Source organism: Cynoglossus semilaevis, chromosome 5, assembly GCF_000523025.1.
Source record: "Cynoglossus semilaevis isolate Cse_v1.0 chromosome 5, Cse_v1.0, whole genome shotgun sequence".
NCBI classification, from domain to species: Eukaryota; Metazoa; Chordata; class Actinopteri; order Pleuronectiformes; family Cynoglossidae; genus Cynoglossus; species Cynoglossus semilaevis.
Window position 1 is genome coordinate 16,265,085 of NC_024311.1, and position 22,099 is coordinate 16,287,183.

Sequence of the window (22,099 nt, forward strand, 5' to 3'; positions counted from 1 at the left end):
CATGTTAAACCTTAGGTTTTAGATGATTTGTACTGAGCAGTGGATTTAACCGTTTGGTCGGAGTCTTTCTTAATTCAACACCGACAGGAGAAATCTACACTTGCAGTATCTTGTGGTATAAAAACCAGATACTGTCTGACTGAAATGGTCTGAACTCTGGAATACAATGACTTAAGTCTTCATCTCGTCAACACAGGACGTTACATTAGCAGGAGGTAAAAACTGCACATTGAGCACTGTTTTCCAAAGACATTCCAGCTTCCAGGGCGTGTTGTGAAGAGAAAAACAAATGAGTCAAAAAAAAACATTATCCACATCAAAAGTAAGTGGCGGTTAACGTTAACGTGATGGTCTTACCCTTTGGGATCGAGCAGATCCCGGACCTTCTCGTTGTAGATCTCCATGTATGAAACCTCCACAGTGAAGCTCTCCTGCTCCCTCTGCTCTTTCTGGGTTCTTTCAAACAAAGCACTGCACAGGCGAGGTATGAGACCGGGCTGGTCTCCTGATCCCATCATTGTGTACGATTTTCCCGACCCTAAAAAACACAGTCATGAATAATTAAATGGATAAAAGTATCATAGGTTTATGTATTTTCTTTTTCAGCAACAACTTTGAGGCAAACACATGTTAAACCTTAGGTTTTAGATTATTTGTACTGAGCAGTGGATTTAACCGTTTGGTCGGAGTCTTTCTTAATTCAACACCGACAGGAGAAATCTACACTTGCAGTATCTTGAAAAGGTGTGTTCAATTGTTTTGAGTGAAGTCTACGTATGTTGAATTTTAGAGATATTACTCAGGCTTCCTGCCACAACAGATCCACATGGACACTCCTCTTAATCACTATAATAAACATGTCAGGGCATTTGTTTTCCGCAGCTGTGTCCGGCTGCTACATTTACACACCGACAGAATGAAAACATCTGTTATTACAAGGACTTATAATGAGTCATGAAAGAAGCCACCAGTGATGCATCAAAGAGCTGGATCAAGTGCATTTACCAGTTTGTCCATAGGCAAAGATGCAGGCATTATAGCCCTGGAAGGCGTTGTAGAGAAGACTTTCCCCCAGGGACTGGAACACCACCTCCTGACCTGGAGACACACACAGACACAAACATGACTATTATATTTATATAACTGTGTTCATTCCTAATTTTAGAGATGATATTTATAACATCAGAAGTCCGTGACATTTTACTGACAGCATGAATACTTTTCAGAATCTTTGCTGACAGACTTACCTGCAAATTTCTCTTTATCTGCCTCATCCATGGACCAAAAGCAGTAATCGTAGGCAAAGACCTGGAATACAAGTATAATCATCAATAAAGAGTGGAAACTTTTAAGACTAGTCATAAGATGTGATCCTACAATTCTTGCTCTAATATTTGTACTGTGAACTAAAATATGATGTTATACAAAAAAAGGAGCAAATAACAGTTTTTGTAAGATGTCCGGGAATATATTTTTGCATTGATAATTACTGATGATTCATTAAACGAGTCTGTTTACATTCGTGTGTGTGTGTTTGTTACCTTGGACTGACTCCTGATGATGTTGGGAGGTTCAAGGTCCACAGCAGCATGTGAAAGAGAGATAAATGACATTCAGTGTACATGTGGAAGAAGATGTTTACTGGTCCCTCAGAGTAGAAACACTGCGAGTCTATGTGTACTGTTTTGTCCTGAATGTGTTTCCTCTCCACTCAGGACGGGTAGAAAATGAGTTTAGACAGTTTTGACACACACTCCAGGAGGATATCAGGAAAGACAAGTGTATTTAAAGACTCAAAGAGGGACCAAAATACAGACTACATACAGAACTTTGTGAATTGTTGTGGAAATATTTGTCAGGGTTGATAAATGGGCAGTGAAGGGGGGGAGGGGTGTAGGAGTTGACAGAGCCCGAAGACAGTGTGTGAATCCCATGGTGCTGCAGAAGAGGTTACTGGGTCAGGGTCAGACACAGAGATGAGCAGACGGAAAGTAAAATGCCTTCGAATGTTTAGGCACATATCTGACATTCAAACAGAGGGTGGGTTGCCCACAGTATCAGCGTGATATTTCACGGCGGGGTGGGGGTGAGGGTGGGGAGTGCCAAATAGTGCAGTCAAGCAAGCTACATGCACCAACCCATACACAAACATGACCATATAATGACCATGGAGACAATAGCCATGCCATTAAGAACTGACTTTCACTGATTTCCACACAGATTGTCTCTCTTAGGAAATCAATGCACACATATGTCCTAACTTTATTTTTCATTTCAGAAAATGCTATTTGGAAAGAAAAAGAAAAGAATATTCATATTTCATTTATGCAAGCATTACGTTCAACTAATTCTGCCAAATCCTTTTCAGGTGATGGGGTTACCTGGAGCCCATCCCAGAAGTCAAAGCTGGGTAAACCCCAGATAGTTTGCCACAGCATCGCACGGGCAAATAATCGTTCACACACACACCGACGATCAATTAGGAGAATATTTAAGCAAGGGGAAACATGCAAACACCATGAAAATCTTTGCACTCCATTTAAATGTGTGTCTGAAGTACCTCAACGATACACATGGAGTCATTTATTTTCCCGACTAAAACAACAATTGTGTGACCTAAAAAATTCAGAAAATGGGGTAAAAGTTTTAAACATTTTCTCTCAAACCTCAAAATGCCCACAAAAAAGTAATTTGGTTTACAAAAAAAAAAAAAAAAGAATTAAAAAAACATGTTTCTATGTTAAAATGAATACAAGTTTAACAACATTTTGGAGCTCCTCTTATTTATGACTGTGCTTTAAGTAAGAATGTTAAATATTTTAAAGTGTGGTTCTATGCAGCTCCGAGTTCAAAATGACACAGCTCATGTTCCACACAAAGACATGCCAATGCCGACTCCCTAACCACAATTCAAATCCCACCTTTGACCAGAACTTCAGGACTCATATTCTGAAGTTCCGTAACTTTAGGGTCAGGCCTCAGGCACATGGTCAGAATTTATAATCGAAAAGGCGCGGAGAACCAGTGTAGATACCCACCCACACATCCACACCTGTTTTCTTCCACTCATGCACATTCTTTATAAACCACCAAACCACCATCCTCCAGCGCAATCGGTAACACCTCATATTTCACTGACGTTCCACTGCTGACATGCTGCGCCCAGCACAGCAGATCCAGGCAGAGGAACATGCCTTATCTGCTGCCTAATTGATTCCAGTAGCATTTGAAGAAGGATGCACTTTGAAACCTCCTCTTCACAGCTTTGGTGTCAGCAATGATTTCCAACCTAAAAGACTTCCAGCAGTCACTAAAGGCCTTCCAAAACAAACTCATGAAAACATTCAAATTTACTCTTTGATTTACTGACGTGAACCTATAAATTCCAAGTGACTTTCTTCCTCTCTTCAGTCGGACACTTTTTAAGAATTCGGAGAACAGTGAGGCCCTATTTTCAGCCAAAAGACAAAAATAAGAAGCATAATCTGTTATGACATATGAAGTGATGACAGCTGTCATGGAGGCTTTGAAGGCCGGAGGCAAAAAGGATCATCCATGTCCTGCACAAAATCCCTCTACTCCTAGAGCTGCTCTAAGTTCAGTAACAGGGAGAGTGAGGCAACGAGGAGAGCCAAATCTGCCTCCTACTGCTCTTCATCTTCATCACTGTCATTTTAAAAAACAAAACTCGAGCACGGTTGCCCCTCCTTCTCTGTCTCGTTCATGTTCTTTCCCCTTCTCTCTTGTTCAGGTTGTAACATTCACAGCCTTGTAGGCAGGACTGGTAGATGAATAGGAAACCAAAGTCAGCCCGGAGGTTAGGGAGGAAAGAGGCCGGGCCTAAGACTGGAATGTTAAACTGAAACACACTGATGGAACAGAACAACAAGACGTGTGCTGTCAAAGCCTAACGTTTAAATTCAGCACGTGGTGACTCCCATCAACTACAGGACAATAGGTCTTCACATGGTGCTGCTGTGTAGATGGTTAATGCATATGATACAGACATAAACTGTACGCTATGGCCAACAGTGAAGCTCATTCAGAGGGAACGTTACAACCATGACGAGCAGAAACAGTGGTTCACTTTATAGTTACAACTATGACGAGCAGAAACAGTGGTTCACTTTATTTCAAGTGTTTTCACTGTAAACATATTCTCTTTGGTAGACTTGAAGTACAACTGCAGTTGTTTTCAGTAACAAAAAAAGCACGAGCGTTGAAATCTTGGTTAATTTTTAACCCTGTCATTACATTAGAAACTCCCACCGTCAGGTGCTCAGTTCGGACTGCACTGTTTGAACAACACACACAACCTTTGATATCACCAGAACGCTTAATCCTCCATTTTTTTCCCAGCACAATTACGTCACACGTCCGTCCATACACGCAGAGTGTGATACACACACACACACACAAAGTAAAAACACGGTTCTTAGGTATGGGGCCTCACACTCTCTTTTGTCTATCGTCTTGGAAACCGTGGCACATGTGTCTGTCTCTGGGTGCAGCGTGACGGGAGCTGCGAACTTGTCAACATTCAGCATCAAAAGCCCAATGCAAATAGCTTCAGGTCATAATGCAAACTGTAGTCTCTGGCCGCACAGTGGCTGGCGGGTCAGCTGTCTGCTTATCAAACAGACGAGCACACACTGCCCTCAAGCTGGAGGTTAAAAACTTCCCTGGAGGTTTGAAAATGAACCAGGGAGAGAAGAAGTAAAAATAGAAACATATTATTACAGTAATGTAACATAATGTAATGTAATATAATGATTCCCATTGAAACAAGGAAACAAAAAGTACATCAACACTGACCATAAGAGGTAGAAATAGATTTGTTGCATTTTGAGAAATAATGTTTGCTTAATGTTGGTATAGGAGCAACTGAGTGAGAGCCATAATATTAACGTTAGTGCTTCAGTGAGTCACTGAGGGTGGCAGCAGCACCAGCTTTAATCTGCTCTGCCCAGTGTGTCTGTGCTTGTAGCTGGAAAAACTGAATAAGGCTCACCAGCAGAGGAAATGATCCACGGTAAAAAAACAAAAACAAACAACCAACGACAAAAATAGTTGCTGGATGTTTTGTCAGGACAAAAAGCTCATGCTTTACTTGTCCTCAGTCCTGATTGGTATTGACACTACGGAAAGGGCAACAAGTGGGTGGTAATGGCTAAAATGTGTTGGTTCTGCTTTACGTTAGAGGTAATGTTGTCATAAGACAACTCTTTCACAAACAGTGTCACTCAGAGTGTCATATTTATTTGACTTTACTGTGTATCCCTTCATCGTAGTCAGTCAGCTGGATATTAAAGAGTATTTTCACCGTTGATACTTCAACTGAAGAAATGAGTAATGGACAAAGAACTTCCTGGTATCTTATTTTCTTAAGCAACCAAATCACCCTTACCGTGTACTCTCGTTATTCACAGACTCCTTTGTCAACACATCACGATTCGTTTCAATTACACTGATAAGACCAAAGATTTCTATGCTGTTCATAGACCGCAACAGTTTATTGTCGAATCGATTATGGACGTTTTTAAAATGTTCTATAATTATTTAAACGACAACTGCAATGTCAACTGTCCCCACCCATAATCTCAACGACTAACCACTAAGTTAAACACTCAGTAAAAAAAGGTAATCCTCCAGAGTGTGCACTGTGTAAAAGTAAACAAAAAGAGAATGACATCTGCATGAGGAGGGTGCCAGTCATCGGACCCATCCTCCGGCTGCTTCCTCTCTTCTTTGTGGAGAGAGACTCAGACTGAGAAACCACAGCTCTGCTCTTGTTCTGTCCTACATAAAAGTCAGAGGCAGAAGTTTATGGTCGACAGATGCTTGAATAAATGAGCTCTTCCCCCCCAATTTCTATCGTTCCTTCACTCAAGGAAAGGGGTTTCATAGTCACCGTCAGCGACCCCAAGTTAACCTCCCTGCGAGTTGCCAGGGAAACCGAGGAGCTGAAATAAAAGGGGAGGAAGCCAGGCAGCGGGGAGCTGCAGCCGAACGCACAGAAGGAAGACAGGAGTCTGCCTTTTAATGTATGTCTGTGACTCTCAGGGCTGCATCTTTACTTCTGTCCTCCTTCCAGACACAAACACACACACAGACGCAGACAGAAACAGACCAGTGACTGCTGCTCCTAGACATTAGCCCGAAGGCAACATTATTCACTTTTCCTCTATACTCTATACTTGTCCTCTATACCAGACACTGTGTCCTACCTCACAGCAACACTGTGACTGACTGACTGACTGACTGACTGACTGCCTGCCCTCATTATCAGAGGTCTGAGAATGTTGATCGTGTGATTGATTTCACCTTGTTATTGCGGTGTTATATTTGTAGCTGTGCGGCAAATGGAATAGTGCTGGAACCAAGATCAGAGCAAACACTCGCTCACACACATTCCTGTTGTGCTTGACGGAACTATAATTAAAGCAAGCTACCTAATTTTCCTTTCAGTGAAAAGATAGAAAGACTTAGGCGCTAGCCAAAATAGAACAGTTGATGAACAGCAAGGAAACCAACAGGAAAGAAAAAAAAAACAACAACAGTGAGGAATGATTTGTCTTGGACTACACCTGTCTGTAAGAGGCCCCACAGCTGGTTTGTCAACTTCCTGCCAAACATTATGTCATAATGATTCAGGAATGTCACAAAAAAACAGAAACATGGGAGCAGCAGAGAGGAAAGAACAACCTCTCATACACTGTAGATTTAGTGTAGATAAGACATGTCCAAAGTCCGGCCCAGGGGCCAATTGGAGTCCGTGGTTAAATTTTTTTACACTCTACATCCTCTGTCATGAAATCCATCACTTGTGGCTCCCGAGCAGTATAAATACAAATAAATTCTCAGAGAGGGAATTTTTACTTTCAGATATGAACATAGAATCTAGATATGGCTAAACCACAAAATCAGCCAAAATAGTTGGCCCTCACGGATGTTCACTTCATCAAATATGGTCTTCTTGGAAGAAAAAAAAAAGTTTGCACTTTGCACTTTGCCCTTTTTTGTAGAGGCTGTTGACAAAAGGGCCAGAAAGTAGTGCAAAAGGAAATGTGGGAGATGAAACCAGAACAACTGCTCAACCATTAATCCAGCCTGTCATCATGAAAGTCCAGACATAATCTCACGATGGCCTGGTGCACACCAGAGGAATGTCAAACCTTGACAGATTTTAGACTTACAGATGTGAGCCATAACCAGGGACAGATGTATGCTGTTTCTAATGTTTTAATTGTGGGAAAACAGAGACCAGACGACCCCACACAGTGGGCTACAGAAGTGAGTCTCAAGATTGGAAGTTTAAGAGGAATAAAAAACCAAAGGCAGAAAAAAAAGGGAATTTATATCAATTCAAGAAATTCTAAAAATATTTCTCTTTGATGTGTGTTCAATAATTCAAAGAGGCATGTGATTTCTTCTAGCGGAAAAATAATAATAAATGCTTTTATTTACATATTCTAACCCTGAGGGTTCATGTCACTAACAGCACTTCCTGTTTACCTCTTAGACCCTTCTTCCATTTCTCACCTCCTCCTTCAACGGTCTGTATTTGTGTACAGAAATAAAACCACAAACCTAACATAAGACTAGGTCAGAACACACAGTATATATACACACACACACACACACACCTCGAGTCTCCTTTTCCAAGGTTTGTTCCTGCAGGGTTGAGGATCGTCTGGTTCTTCACCATCTCCACGACACATTTTGTGTTGAGTTCCTTTTCTGTGGGTGAAACAAAACACAGTTTTACAATCTTGTTACAAAACCTCAAAACCAAATGTGGCTGATGTTGGTTTTAAAATGAAAGCTGCGCAGTTTCTATTAGTTCACTGCTGAGCCTTCCTGTGCACTAAATTGATTCTGTCACAGGTGTAAAACCCAAAAGTCATGTTTTGGTGCCTCCATCTATGTTGACATCATGGTTCAGAAATGTAGAAAGACATATGTTTTTTTTTTATCATTAACAAATGACAAAACGGTAAATACTGAGGATCTCAAGCAATTAGTTGTTTTTTTATCAAACCTCAAGAGCATCATGCCTCATCTATTCTGATTCTGTTGTTTGCTTCTGTGCTTCTCATAAACTGGGGTGAGGTGTCACTGCTTTGGGGCTTGTTTTTTTTACTTCTGGTACAGTTCAAACCCACAGTCTAATGAGGCTGTTAATAGTGAGTATTAACAGCCGGAGAGCTGATTCTGCCTTAATGACGACACGTTTTTTTTCTCACCCCATTTTATTGCCCTTCTCCATCACTACTGTAGTTTACTGACAAACCGCAGTGTTCGCAGACAGCAGAACTTGGCGGAGATCGTCTGTGCTAAACACTGACTAATGTAAACTTGCTGGAAGTGAAATGACTCCAAATTTAAGTTGGAATTTTCTTCCAGCATTTGCAAAAAGGGGGCCACATGTGTACTGAGAGTATGTTTGGTACAAGTGTATCATTACAGCCCTTCAACACAGGCTGAAAAATGTATTTTTTTCCCTAAAGAGGATCAAGTTTAAATAACTGTTCAAACACACACACACGCACATACACACACAACGTGCACTCAACTAAGAAATTCCGATCTTGACCTTTGGCCTGTGTCATGATGCAACACATTGTCTTCAGTTTCAGGCCCAGTGATCCTGCTGTTTGCCAACACGTGTAAAAATATGAATTGACTGAAAGTTCGCTACATATCTGAAGTTTTGTTTCATAATAGAAAAAAAAATCTGCTTATTTTATTTTTTTAAAGAAGTACACAGTAACTGAAAATGTTCACTGTGTGCATCATGTTTGTTTCTGCAGGGAAACTTTTAATAGAAGTTCCAGTGTTAAACTAACCAGCAGAATGACTGGAAAATATTAACCTGAACCACACTGTAAATCCATGCGCCTTTCTGAGACTCTTCGTTCATCCTTTTTTGCCAGTCAGACCAAAGTGTGGTTCTCAACACAGAAAGAAAGGCCGTCAGCATCCAGCATCCAGCATCCACAATCTGGCAGAAGTGGTTATTATTATTATTATGAATATTATTATTAACGTCAATATATCTGCTACAAACTATCATTATTTCACTCCAGAATGCTGAGTCTACAGTCATATATAACTGGACTACTGGAATGTGGTAAGGTTAAAAGATCTGTTGATTTAAGACAAAAATCTTTCTCTACTATGGAGTAAATAACAAAACAAAACAAAAAAACACAACTAAACATTTACATGGTGGTTTTTCTTCAGACTGTTGTGTGTCGTAGGCATAACATCATCCAACCTAAACCCAGTGCCAACTCATTGGCTAATAACTTGCTGATAAGATAAAAAGGAAGTTGTGGATCAGATCTGCCCCTGTGTTGCTCCTGGTGAGGATATCCTCCTCCACTGTGACCCTTTCTCCAGGGAGGTCAGAGGTTGGCACAAAAAAATCCAGCACCCCTTTAACTGCAGATTAGTGTTCAAGGACACACCAGCAGTTAGGAAACATGACTGATAATAAACCCTTCTCCTTCAGCTGCATATATGACCAGGTTCAGGGCTTGAATGTCATTAAGCGTCAGGTGACCTTTACACGCTTTGCCTTTTTTGAGTCTCTATGTTTGTTTAGATCCAGATAATCATCGGTGCTGTAAAGGTCCTAGGGTGTGTAGACGCACACAAGTCCCTGTGCTTTTAGCACTTGAATGGAGATTTTTATTAGTGGACCAAAGAAATGTAGACAAATAATACCCAAGTATATTTATGATGATCAGTAATGGGATATTCATCAAATAGAGTATCCAGATACTTCTCAAGGAATAAAAAAAGAACATTCTGGATAAGTGGTACACTGATTTAAAAAAAAACAAAAACAATCTAAACTTACTCCATTTGACGAACAAGGAGAAACTGCTTGAAATTTGTGGGTTTAACTGCAGTTCTAAACTTATATCCAGGTACTAAATACACAAAAAGGTAACGAACCTACTAGGCCAACAACAAAAGGCAACAAGCTGTCAAATCAATTAAAGCGAGGGCTCTGGTTTTTACTGTATATTTTTGAAACCTCAATAGTGCTGTTTCTGGCAGGAAGAACCGTCCCAGGGCCAAGGTCAAAGGTCAGAGAACAGAAATTCCTATTCAATAGGGAGAGTCATTGCAAAGAAAGCAAACCACCTGTGGCTGAGCAAGACTGAAAGGAAGAAAAATAATATTAAGTTTTTTAATGTGTGGCAATGAGAGGAAACTGGGAGGTTTCAGCTGCCTACATTACCCACATGCCAACAGTTGTGCGTCCTGCTCAGCAGTGAGGAAAGTGTGATGCAGCGCACTGACAGGATAAATGTGCCCATTGTTATCTGCCTCTCCCTGCTCCAACACCAGTTCCCCACTTTCCACTGACTCTCTCTCTGGCCCTTCCCTGAGTTACCGGCGCTAAGGTTTTAGCACAACTGCCCTGACATCAGACGAATGGGCCACTTAGCTGCCGTTGCTACGCCGGAGGTCATTCTGGTCTTGAAGCCCACAACCATGGGAACACGGAGCATTACGCAATGTTAGCAAATATTCATTCAGACTGACTCCCTTCCTGCCTTTGTCCAGCCTAGCAGCTACACCGCAACTTTTCCTTAACCTTGGACACAGGCTAGTTGCCTTGAGGTTCAATAAACCTGCTCTGAACTACTGTTCTTCAAAGAAAGGTAAAGAAAGTAACTGAGGACTACTCACGCCTGCTCAGGTGAGGCTATTGTGACCTTCCTGTGTGTCACTACATCTACTTGAATTGACACGCCACGTCAAGTCTTATACTAACACACACACGTGGATGTGGACAGAGAAATGATTCAGACTGGAAACCAGAGGAAAAAGAAAAATCACAGAAGGCACCACTGGAAACGTGGCACTGCTAGTTCCAAACCCACTCCCACTGCCTCCAGGAAGCCAATAATTTATCTGCGTGTTCCCTCTCGCCAAGGTCATAACCGCTCTGTTTAACATGATGCATACAAGCATTACAGTTTACACTGGTGACAAATGGTGATGTTTGATAACTTTGGTAACAGTCACGTCGGATATACTGGTACTGCTGTTAAGTGTACACGAACATCACCTCCAAAATTAACATGACCTCAGACCACAAAGACAATTCAATAATAAAGTTCTATTCTATCATTCCAACATACGGTGTTAAAACAACAATGGGAACTAGTTGATGAGCGGAGCGTACGAATATGTGCTACATGCGGAACATGTTTCTCTTGTTTGTGTTGTTTTTTTGGGGAAACTCTAGATTGTGATGTTACCACTGTGTCAGCATAGGTGAGCGACATGGCTAATTTTATACAGTATGTGAGTCCTGATGGCGAACACATCCTGTATCCTATTTTTATCATGTTCAACATTCATTCTATTTCATTAAAATGCTGTGTCAGCGTAGGTGAGCGACATGGCTACTTTTATACAGTATGTGAGTTCTGATGGCGAACACCTCCTGTATCCTATTTTTATCATATTCAACATTCATTCTATTTCATTAAAACTGTTTGGACCAATGGGGTTGTTGCAACACTTATTTCACTGCCGTCATACCTCTCTGCTGCAAGTGACAAATAAATAAATCTTAAAGCGCTGAAGTACTGATTATACTCCCACTACAAGTCTAAAGAGTGAATTCTATTGCAGTTGAGGAGGGTGGGGGGGTCAGCTGTTTATACACTGACTGGATACATACTCCTTGGGAGGGGGTGCCTTTCTTTCTGCCATTGTGTGAGAAAACCAGCTTCCCACAGCCACTTCACAAATCAGTGACACATCATGCAAATAATGTACTTGATATCAGTTCATAAACACAGATTGCACAACATGAGGTAGAAATTATTCAGGTCATGTTTTACTGCCTGACATTTGGCAGCAACTACACCTTTCTAGCTTCAATAGAATGAAATGGAAATTTAAAAGGGAAAGATCTCATGGCTGGTAAGTGATCAGAGACAAAAATACACAGAAGGCTATTTACAGTCATCCCAAAGTCTATTAATATAAACAGACCTGAGCTGTAGTGGAATTCATCTACTGTTTATCTCTGTTGTTGTTTTAAACTCCTGACAACTGACACACGTTTGAGGTTCACAGATGCACATGAGATTTTTGTGTTCAAAACAAAGGTTAAGCCTCGCAGAGAGCCGCTACTGAGTAACGTCATCATGACTGTGGAGTTTTCAACTGTGTGGTTATGGCTGAATTCCTTTCTACGGGAACAGAATAGTCATCTCCCGTCTTGGTCTTGTGATGGACTTTTCCAGCATTACAAGGGGAGAGAGTGAGAGAAGAGAGAGGGAGAGAGAGAAGGGGGGGAGAAGGATGGAGAGTCGGAATCAGAAAGGAAAAAAGAAAGAAAGAAAGGAAGGAAGAAAGAAAGAGCAAGAGGAAAAGAAAGAGAGAGAAACAGAACACGTGATCAATTCTGTCATTTGTCGGTCAAACTTGGCTGCCCTCCTCCAACTCCTCCTTTCATTGGATTCATGCTCTCCCACAGCAAAAAAAAAAACCTAACAAATCACACAGGAAATGTCATCACAGACTTTGTGTGAGAGACTGACGATTCAGGATTGAACTACATTTGAGGATGTCTTTGCAGATTTGTCTATTCAGGTGGTTTCCTCTGTGCTGGAGAAGAGGAAACAAGATATCCCTCTGTGCTGGAGAAGAGGAAACAAGATTTTTAATTAAGCTAAATAATGTAAATGCTGAGAAAAGACCAAAAAAGGAATTAGAGCCCAGATGGTTTTTTTTTTTAGAAAATACACAGTAATACCTTTCAATCTTGCCGAATGGCCACAGCATTAAGTGAAGTGTAACACCAACACTGTGTCATGTGCCAGCGAGACAGCAAGCTATTTAACCTGGAGCAGCTCAGCCAATAGCTGATAACTTCTTAGTGACACCCAGAAACTGTCTTCACACAAATAAACCATTAGTAAAAAAATAAACAGATAAACTGTGACCGTGGTTATTGAAAATCTTTTCAATGCTGCGTTCACACCAAGTGCGATAGATGTCTCATGTCTTCTTTCTCTGATTGGCTAGACCTAAACGGCCAATCAATCTAGACAGATGGTGACACAAAATCAACAAGCTGAACTGGCTGTAAGGCTGACAAGGGCCTTTGCTGCCAGACACACCTCCCTGGCAAGAAGGCAATGGATGATGCCCGATGGGCGGTGGCCAAGTTTATTGGACCTATGTGAACAAAAGTATGAAGAAGACACAAAGGTTTATCCATCCATCCATCCATCCATCATCTGGTCAAACCTCTCAAGAGTCAATTCCAGCAGTATTTAACCAAGAAAGGGTAAAGGTAAAATAGTCCACCTGTTTGTTGGGCCATATATAACAACAAACATCATTCACACTCACATTCACACTAACGGTGTGGTCACTTTAGAACGCGAAAATAAGTGAATTCCACAGAGAAAAGTTGTCTGCCCCATTTAGGAAACAAATAAATAAATACTACAAATACTGTAGCACCACAATGTAAGTTAAAAATACATTAAATAAATTGAATATCTAGAAGGCGAAGTCATTTTAAAACATTTTTGCACAATGCACAATATTTTTTATGTGTGTGTATAATACAATGTCCATTCATTTTAATTAAATGAAGTAAATGTAGGATGTGTGTTTATTCATATGTATAAAGGTGCACACATACTGGAACCAAAGCCTCACCTCTCCTGTTCATGGGCCGGACTCGAACTGCCACCTTGACATTGGCGTCGTCCAGATTGGGCTCCCCCATGCTGACTGCTCACCAGAGGATGATCCAAAACAAATCAGCCTCTGTGCTAAAAAGTCATCCAAAAACCCTGGAGATATTGCGCTAGCCAGACTGATCCAGCCAGCTAGCTCAGCTCAGCTTTTCTCCATACAGAAGGCATGTCCACGAAAAAAAAAAAAAAAAAAAAGCTCGTGCTGTATCCTGCAGGAAGCCAACAGGCACCGCCACTTTATCTCCTTCTCCTGCTCATTTTTTTTCAGGCTGATTCAGATCTGCAGAAGCTGGAGCAGAAAAGAAAGACAATGTAGAATATGTGTATAAGCAGCTGGTGGATATACGCATTCAGACATATGCTATCTGAAAGGCATTAAAATGAAGACGAGCTAGGCAGCTAATTTGTCAGGCAAAGTGAAGGGGAGCAGCGGTAGGGAAGAGGCAGGGTTTCAGCTACATTCTTTCAATTTGTACTCAATAACATTAGAGGACAGCGTTCGCTTTTGAACTACGTACCTCGGTGTTGTCATTCCAGATGTGACACCGTTAACCTGTGCTTATAACGGGTCGAGGTCTACAGAGAACCGCCGGGCGAGGATGAACAGCTCCCAAACGGAATCCACTATGTCTCCCTCCCTGTGTTTAGTGCTAGCAGCGAGCCGCGTCTGTATTTCCGCTTAGCTGCCTGTTCTTCAAAATAAAAGCAAGCCAGACAAAATTTACAGTCTAAAACTCTACAAAGATTATGTTCATTTACCAATATATTATAATTAGAAAAAATGTATATTCTTACTTGAGTTAAGCTTAGATATTTTGCCAAGAATGTTTTCATTTTAAATTAAAATCGATGGTTTCGCTTTATTTTGATAACTGTGTCAATCCTTTGTTTTCTATAATTTAATTTAGATACATTTCTAAAGAATACATGTTAAATAAAAGTTTTTGACCAACTCAGAAAAATGGACAACCCTGTTTTGCACTCTTATATCAGTAAAATATTTTATACTATAACTTAACTTGGTAATATTATGTTATAAAGCTAATTTCAGCAGTATTATTACATGATTTGTTTGCACTGTTACTGTGTGTAGGGCTATAGTTAAAATATAGCAATAACCATGCAAAGATGAATTCATCAAAAGTTAGAAAACCAAATTGTTTATACATTCATTTGTTCTTTCCTTCTGACACAAGCTGACAACGACATAGTGCAGCCCAGGTGAAATTAGATACTACTGCTAGGCTTTGTTTTGTGTGCATTAACTGTATGTTTAGGTGTAATGGCGGACAACAGCAATAACCAGAGCAAGAGCTCCATTTTCCAGAAATGGATGTTCTGACATTACTCTGAATTTGCCTCAGTGAAAGGCTACAAATAACATTAGCAGCAAAAGGCTTTTAACCACCCAAAAAATCATTATCAACACCAATGACGATAGAGGAAAAACATTGATGGTTTCAGTCACTGTGAGTCCTGAACTAAAAACAAGAGCATGGCTATTGACAACAGAGATTGGACTACATGTTGTTGAATTGACCCACTTCCTAAAATTGTTTTATAGAAAATAATTCTCATTTTTAGTTGTCTTTATAGACCATTACAGTAATAAAAAAAGGAAATTGGGAACAAAGTAACAAAAAGATATTATGTTTAATTGTTAGATTAGTATTTATTGAGGGGAAACTTGGACTAATCACAGGTCAGCAATCTATTGGTCATTGTATTATACATGCTATGAATACCCCAGAAAAATTATTGTCATTTTTAGAATATGTGTATTCTGCAAAGAAACCAACAATATCTCGTGGTGTCCTCAGAGCTTTAGATATAATGAAAGGTTCGACAGGTTAGCTGTATTGTTTTCACGACAGGTGGTCACTGGTTGACTGCTGGCGTATGTTGTCTTTCTTTGTATTTTCTATAGTATATATATCTGATCTGTTTCTAACGCAGGAACGGGATACGCAGGTTTGCTGTTAAAACAATGCACTTTTTTTTGTTACGTCCACGTTTTATCTAAAGACATTACAATGACGGAAGGCACTGAACTGCAGCATGACCTCTCACGTTACACAGCTTTATACTACTTAGTAATACGTTTATAGCATTTAAATTTTAATATTTTCATATCGATTATGACGATATTCTTGTCAACAATAATCTACAAATGTTAGAATCATTTAAAAAAAATAAAAATGAAGGACTTCACTGACTCACTGTCACCATAAAAATAAAAAAGGACTTCACTGACTCACTGTCACCACTTTCCTCAGGGGGATTTCTTGACGGCACAGCAGCTGAGGACCGTTACTGCCCAGTAAGCGACATACAGCAGTGTCTATTCGCCATTATTGTTCTAATATTATGGCGCATTTACTTTCACGGTTCACAACATGACTATGTTAAATCCTCGATACCCTGTTTTCTTTCTTACAGAGTTGGAGTGAAGGAGAAATGGGTGCCCGTTACCAGATGTGTTCAAACCCTAGACGAGTCACGCGACACTTCCGGCGTCCGCTGTCAAACCCAGCACAATAAAACTGAGAATTCTTGATTTTCCTTTCAAAATAAAACTGCATTACAGACTATAATCGTTCAATATTGGCGAGATTGTAATAATAGCACATTTAAAAGAATTGTATTATTAAGATAAGATTTTTTTCATTACAGGTGAAAAGTCAGTCAAACACGTGAGTACAAGTAGAAGACCTCCATTTTGACAGTCTGTTCTACCCACAATTCTACTTCTCCTTTCCTTTGGAGCAACAGCGTCAATTAGCGGCAACAACGGAGAATAGCATTTCGACAAGGACGTGAACAAATATGTATCTAAATGTCAGATTTATACTACATACAAACACTGTGAGGATAAACTAGTACATTACATTTTGAAATAGTGAATATTTTATATTTACAATACTCACCTTTCCGAATGACCGTCAGCTTCACCAAAGCAACAGTCACAATGTTGTAAACAATTGACATTCCATTCCATAGCTTCCTCAGTCTCGACTGTCACACGGTATATATGTATATATATATATATACTATCTATCTATATATATACATATATACTGTTTGTATATGGAGATAGACAGCATTATTTTATTACTTTGTTATTTTTAGGATACCTGTTAATATATGGCGAGAGACAGGATTGTTTTATTACTTTGTTATTTTTAGGATACTGTTAAATTATTTTCATAGTGGGGGTGCATCTAAGTCGGTTTTTGGAATTGTTGGAAATTAAGACCACTAGAGGGCACTATGCTGCAACATCTTAAACACTGAGGGGCATCCGTAACCACCATTGCAGTCCATTTTCTTTTGTAAAACTTAACCTCAAAATTAACATAAAAGCCCCAATGGATGTTATTTATTATTATAAAATCTGGCTTTAATTGTCGCAACAGAATGTGAGCAGAGTAAATATCGAATAACTAATTTTGCCAGGACCAATGCACTGAACCTCTGACGTCACTGGATTGCGTGTAGGCAGCACCCCCCGTTTTCTAAGACCCACGCTTACGCTCGTTTTTTTTTTTCACTGCTTACGTCTGCAGGATTTATCTTGTATGACGTTAGTCATTTAGAAAGTTATAACATTTAGTAAAACAATGTGTTTGTTTCATAGTGATTTGTTTTGTATAATTTACCAAAAATAAATTAGTTGTGAGTTAAATACAGGAATGTTGGTGACAGCATACTGCTAAATATTACAACATTTAAACCCTGCAAACCAGAAGTACAGCACAGAGAGGGTGAAGTACAGCTAAAATGTCACTTTGTCTTGTCTGGACTTGTTCCATTTAAGTGCACAGAAAAAAAGTCCTACAGTAGCGTCGCTTTTACTAATACATGACTGGATGTAATGAATATTTGAATGTTAATGCTCCACAGGACAGTTTGCTTTCCCTCACCCTGGATAATTTAAAGTAAATGTTTGCGACACACAATCTCCAGGGCTGTGAGTGATTAAGGAGGCCGTGGGGGTTTCCGATGCAAAGGGCAAGGGCTTTGAAGGAAACAAGCAATGCCCCCGCTGTTTATAATATTTAATTTCTAACACCCTCAACTTTAATGGGAAACTGGCCTTTTGCTATCTCTCGTTTGTGAGTCCAGTGTGTACAGGAATGAGAAATGGAAGGTCAGTACGCCACAGAAAAGTCAAAAGTCAGAAGTGAAAATATGGACGACTAACAGCAAAGTTTCACTGCGTTTTTTTTGTGTTTGTTTTTAATTTTTTGTGTGAAAAGAAATCAGTGCTGTCTCCTTAGTTTGTTCAACACTTTAGATTTACAGTTTTTCTGTCTTTAAATGTTCTTAGTCGGCTACTGCTTTATTCTGTTTTATCTTAAGGGTGTATTTATCTTTAATTCATAAGAAAATATTTGTACCTTTCTGTATGGAAGTGTCCCCGCATAGCCACTAAAAATAGTTACTAAAAACACTCCTATTATTTGGTGACACTTTGTGTTCTCATGGGGACAGAAATATATTATTGTTATATGGTAAATTCAGCATCTAATTAGGAGTTAGGATTAAATATAGGGACAGATTAGAGATTATGATCAGGCACATATTTGTAATAGTTAAAGTCAGTGCTTACAAAACACAGAAACTACTGCGGTGTGTGTGTGTGTGTGTGTTTGTGCACATGGTGATGCGAGAGATAACAATGAAGAGGTACAGAGAGAAGACGGCCTTACTCCTTATCTGCTGCTTTGTTCTGATGACACGATTACAATAATGGTTCCGGCCTCTAATCAGACCAAAGCAGGAGATGCTTTATGGGTTTTGTGTGCCTAATTATTTGTTGTAAGATTCGGAGCTGGTACTCAGTTTGTCATGTCCATCAGATTTGTTCAGGCGACAGGCCAGTGGTCCGGTCTGTGGCCCATTCTTAGCACAGTAATTTATTATGTTGTAGTTATTTATATTTTTTTTAATTGCTGTTATAACCTTCCATTAATATGGGATTAGTCAATCGTTGATATACAATGGATGCATTGTAATAATAAGTTGCTTTCTATTTAAACACAACACTACAAATAAAACAGAAATTAACAAAATAATACTAAATCAATAGTTTTGTTTCAGTTATGTGAAGTCCATTATCCTCTTATATATTAATATTAATTATTATAATTCTTATTACTGAAGATATTGGCAGATTTCAATACTGGGAAAAATAGATTTTTATTTGGCAGGTTTTGAAAATCTTAAACACTAATGTGAAACGATGAACCTCCCAAAAAGTGTCAACTTTTCAATTTTTTTTTGCCTCTGCTCTAATGCATTGAATTGTGTTGCACACAGTTTTGAAGATGATTCAAGCACAAATTTGGTTAATAAAAAAAATAATTCTGTGTCTCATGGATATCCATCATATTAATTCTTTACAATACTTTCTTTTTTCACATTTTAGTGGACGTTTCATTGTTTTTCCTTCTTTCACGGCTAACACTGCCTTGCTCAAAGGCACACAGAGCGTTGTTATTGTGATTGAGGAAGGCACTGTGCATTCCTCATTACCAGACCAGCGAACGATAATGTGTAAATAAAACGTCGCAGCTTGTCTGGTTTCCTGCTCTGTTTACAGCAGGTGATCCTCCAGCTGAGGACTGAATTCCCCAAACATCTGAGGAAATTCTGGTGGGATGTAGGTCTAATGGAGTGAGTCAACCCACAGGCAGTGCAATGTACACAAAACACACTGTTCTGGTGCTTTCTACTTTACGATGTCGGCAACTGAAAACTGCCTTCACCTGTTATTTCCCAGGTTGCTCTTCTACCCCACTCCACAGCCACTCAAGGTTAACCACAGGTCAACCATAAGACAAAGGTGTGAGTTCCAAAAACATCTGTAAGAGAAAAATATTCTCCACCCAACAACTGTCAGTCAAACCAGGATTCTGGACCAGAGCAGATTTAGCCACAGCTGTGCAGCGTGTACTGTACAGATAACACGGGAGAAGTCAATCTCTGGACAGTCACGACCTGCGTGACGTGATGTCATCCGATCTGTGACAAGAGGCGGAGGGATGCATCACGTCTCCCCTGGTGTGCAGAATTTAAACCAAAAAAAAGCAAAGCCATTCCAACATTAATGGTTTCTCAAGCGGTTGCTTAACATAATTCTCTTTATTGTGTATCGTGTCTGTAGGAGGTATCACTGGGGTTCAACGTGGGGCTGTGGGTGTGTTGGAGGTACGCCTTTGCTCTTTATAGCCCTGGTGGCCGTGGTCCATGGGGAAAAAAAAAGAAAAAAAAAAAGAAAAAAATGGCCGTCCATTACAGCAGGCTCTATTAGGTTAATGACTTTAGCAGCTTTATGGCCACCAGCTCATTACTTAGACAGACCAATCTAATCAGCAGCAGCACTGGAGCCCACCGCCAGAGAAAACTGGTCTGTGGGTAAAAAGAGATCCCGGGAGCTACGGCAGTTTTAATACTCGTGAGTGTACACACTGACCACAGCACACGTTTACACTGAGTTCACTGCTGACCACACGGTATCAGGAATAAGGTGTGTCATTTTCTCTCTTTGTATATAAGGTCACTATGTATTTTTTTTTTTTACCATATCGACACATGAGTCTGAGTAAATATAAAGCTCTTTATGGGTCACAGTTATAGATGAGTCATTCACCTGGTAACGGATGAAAAAGGATGGATGGAAAAGCTCACAATAAAAAAACTTAAATCACGCCATATATTTCTAATCATATTTATTTAATTCATACCTGCATTAATTGTCTTAATTAATTAATGTCTCTATGTAGGTTCTCAGTCATCCAGGTCATAGGTCGTATTCACACCGTCCTCATTTATACATTAATATTCATTATTAACTCCCAAACATCTGTGTGAAGTTGAAGACAAACGATTGAGAGGTAAAGACTCCAGAGGACGTTTGTTTTTACAGTCATTTTTCCTTTTCAGACCATTTTCAGCTCTAAGAGCTTAAGCCCTTGGTGCAGTTCACCAAAATGAAGTTGAATTTATGTGTGTGTGTGTGAGAGAGAGCGAGAGAGAGAGAGATGATGAAGCGTCCAGGGAACACTAGTAGATAACAGACTGTTTCTGTTTCTCCGCTCCGATGAACACCAATCATTTGCTCTCTTAGATAAAGCTCCAGGCAGCGAAGGCAGACGTCTGAGTGTGCTTTTTTTGTTATAAGCTGGGATGTATGACAATGAGCCGTTTACCGTGTGGAAAGTTTGGTATTAAATAATCCTGCAGCTCTGCTGCCGAGTTACCTCTCTCTCTCTCTCTCTCTCTTTGATTTCTAGCGACTCTCAGCTGAGAGAACAAACCGGCGGATCGCACATTTCTAAGTCCCTGATGCTTTGGCCTAGTGCCAACATCCAGATTTCTTAGCTAATGGTCCTGACCTCTATTAGTGCCCCTTTCCATCAAAGACTCACCTCTTGCATCCTCCTCCATAAAACGCTCTCCCGCGGTTCCGCTCCTGGCCTTTCAAATTTACGGTTTCCTTTCAACTGTCCTCCCGTTCCTCCACAAAGGAACAGAAGCCTGTCGCCCTCACAGCGGCCTTAAGAGTGGATGAAATTCAGCTGGATCTGCTGCCCCTGTGATAAGTGATAAACAACAGGCTGACATGTCAGGTGAGAAACGTATAAATGCACAGGCGTTACATAGGCTAATGAAGAGGCTCTCAGATCAAAACAGAGGGAACGTCCATGTCATGATGGTGGGAGTCAGAGCGCCATTATTGTTATTGTTATTATAATTGGTAATAATAACATATATTATAATACTTATTTTACATTCAAGGGTGAGATATACATAACTGTGACTCTTTTTTAGTAGATAAAATATTATATTATTATTATTATTATCATAAAAGTGTGTATATAGATACTTAAATAATAGTAAATAGTAATATTCTATAGTTAATTTTAGAAATAGTAAAAATGATGATGATGATGATTATTATTGTTATTATTATTATTATTATTATTATTATTAGTAGTAGTAGTAGTAGTAGTAGTAATAGTCCCCCCATTGAAAATAAAACCTTGAGACTAAATATCCAAATTAATGTCTAATAATAATAATGAAGACATATTTTGGTCTTTTTGCAACATTAAGATGCTGCAACTAGACCACAGTTTTCTCTGAGGGGTCACGAGTTTCTGTGTGGGATCAAAAAAAAAAAAAAGTCATAATAAAAAAAGAAAATAAGCAGCAGTTGATGAAAAACACAGTAACTCAACCCAGTGCACACATTAGCATTTTAATGAAATGAAGTTGTGTTTTTCAGCCTACAGTGCTTTTAAAAATCTACAGAAATGTCTTTTTATTATCAGCAGAAA

General features: G+C 39.6%; 1 protein-coding gene across 7 annotated transcripts in view; it reads right to left on the reverse strand.

The window, feature by feature from the left end:
- kif13ba (kinesin family member 13Ba) overlaps positions 1-16,520 on the reverse strand; it is a 33,805-nt gene extending 17,285 nt beyond the window's left edge. For 2 of the 7 annotated variants that reach the window (XM_025055704.1, XM_008310795.3), the window contains exons 1-8: positions 16,013-16,520; positions 14,273-14,446; positions 13,714-14,043; positions 7,647-7,740; positions 1,542-1,554; positions 1,248-1,308; positions 1,006-1,098; positions 358-538 (exon numbers count right to left, since the gene is read on the reverse strand). In XM_025055704.1, coding sequence (XP_024911472.1) covers positions 358-538; positions 1,006-1,098; positions 1,248-1,308; positions 1,542-1,554; positions 7,647-7,740; positions 13,714-13,783 — 512 coding nt within the window. In that variant the 5' untranslated portion in view covers positions 13,784-14,043; positions 14,273-14,446; positions 16,013-16,520. Of the gene's footprint in view, positions 1-357; positions 539-1,005; positions 1,099-1,247; positions 1,309-1,541; positions 1,555-7,646; positions 7,741-13,713; positions 14,044-14,272; positions 14,447-16,008 lie in introns of all 7 variants that reach the window. The other 5 variants (XM_025055703.1, XM_025055701.1, XM_025055702.1 and 2 more) reach the window with 5 other exon arrangements.
- Positions 16,521-22,099: the final 5,579 nt, after the last annotated feature.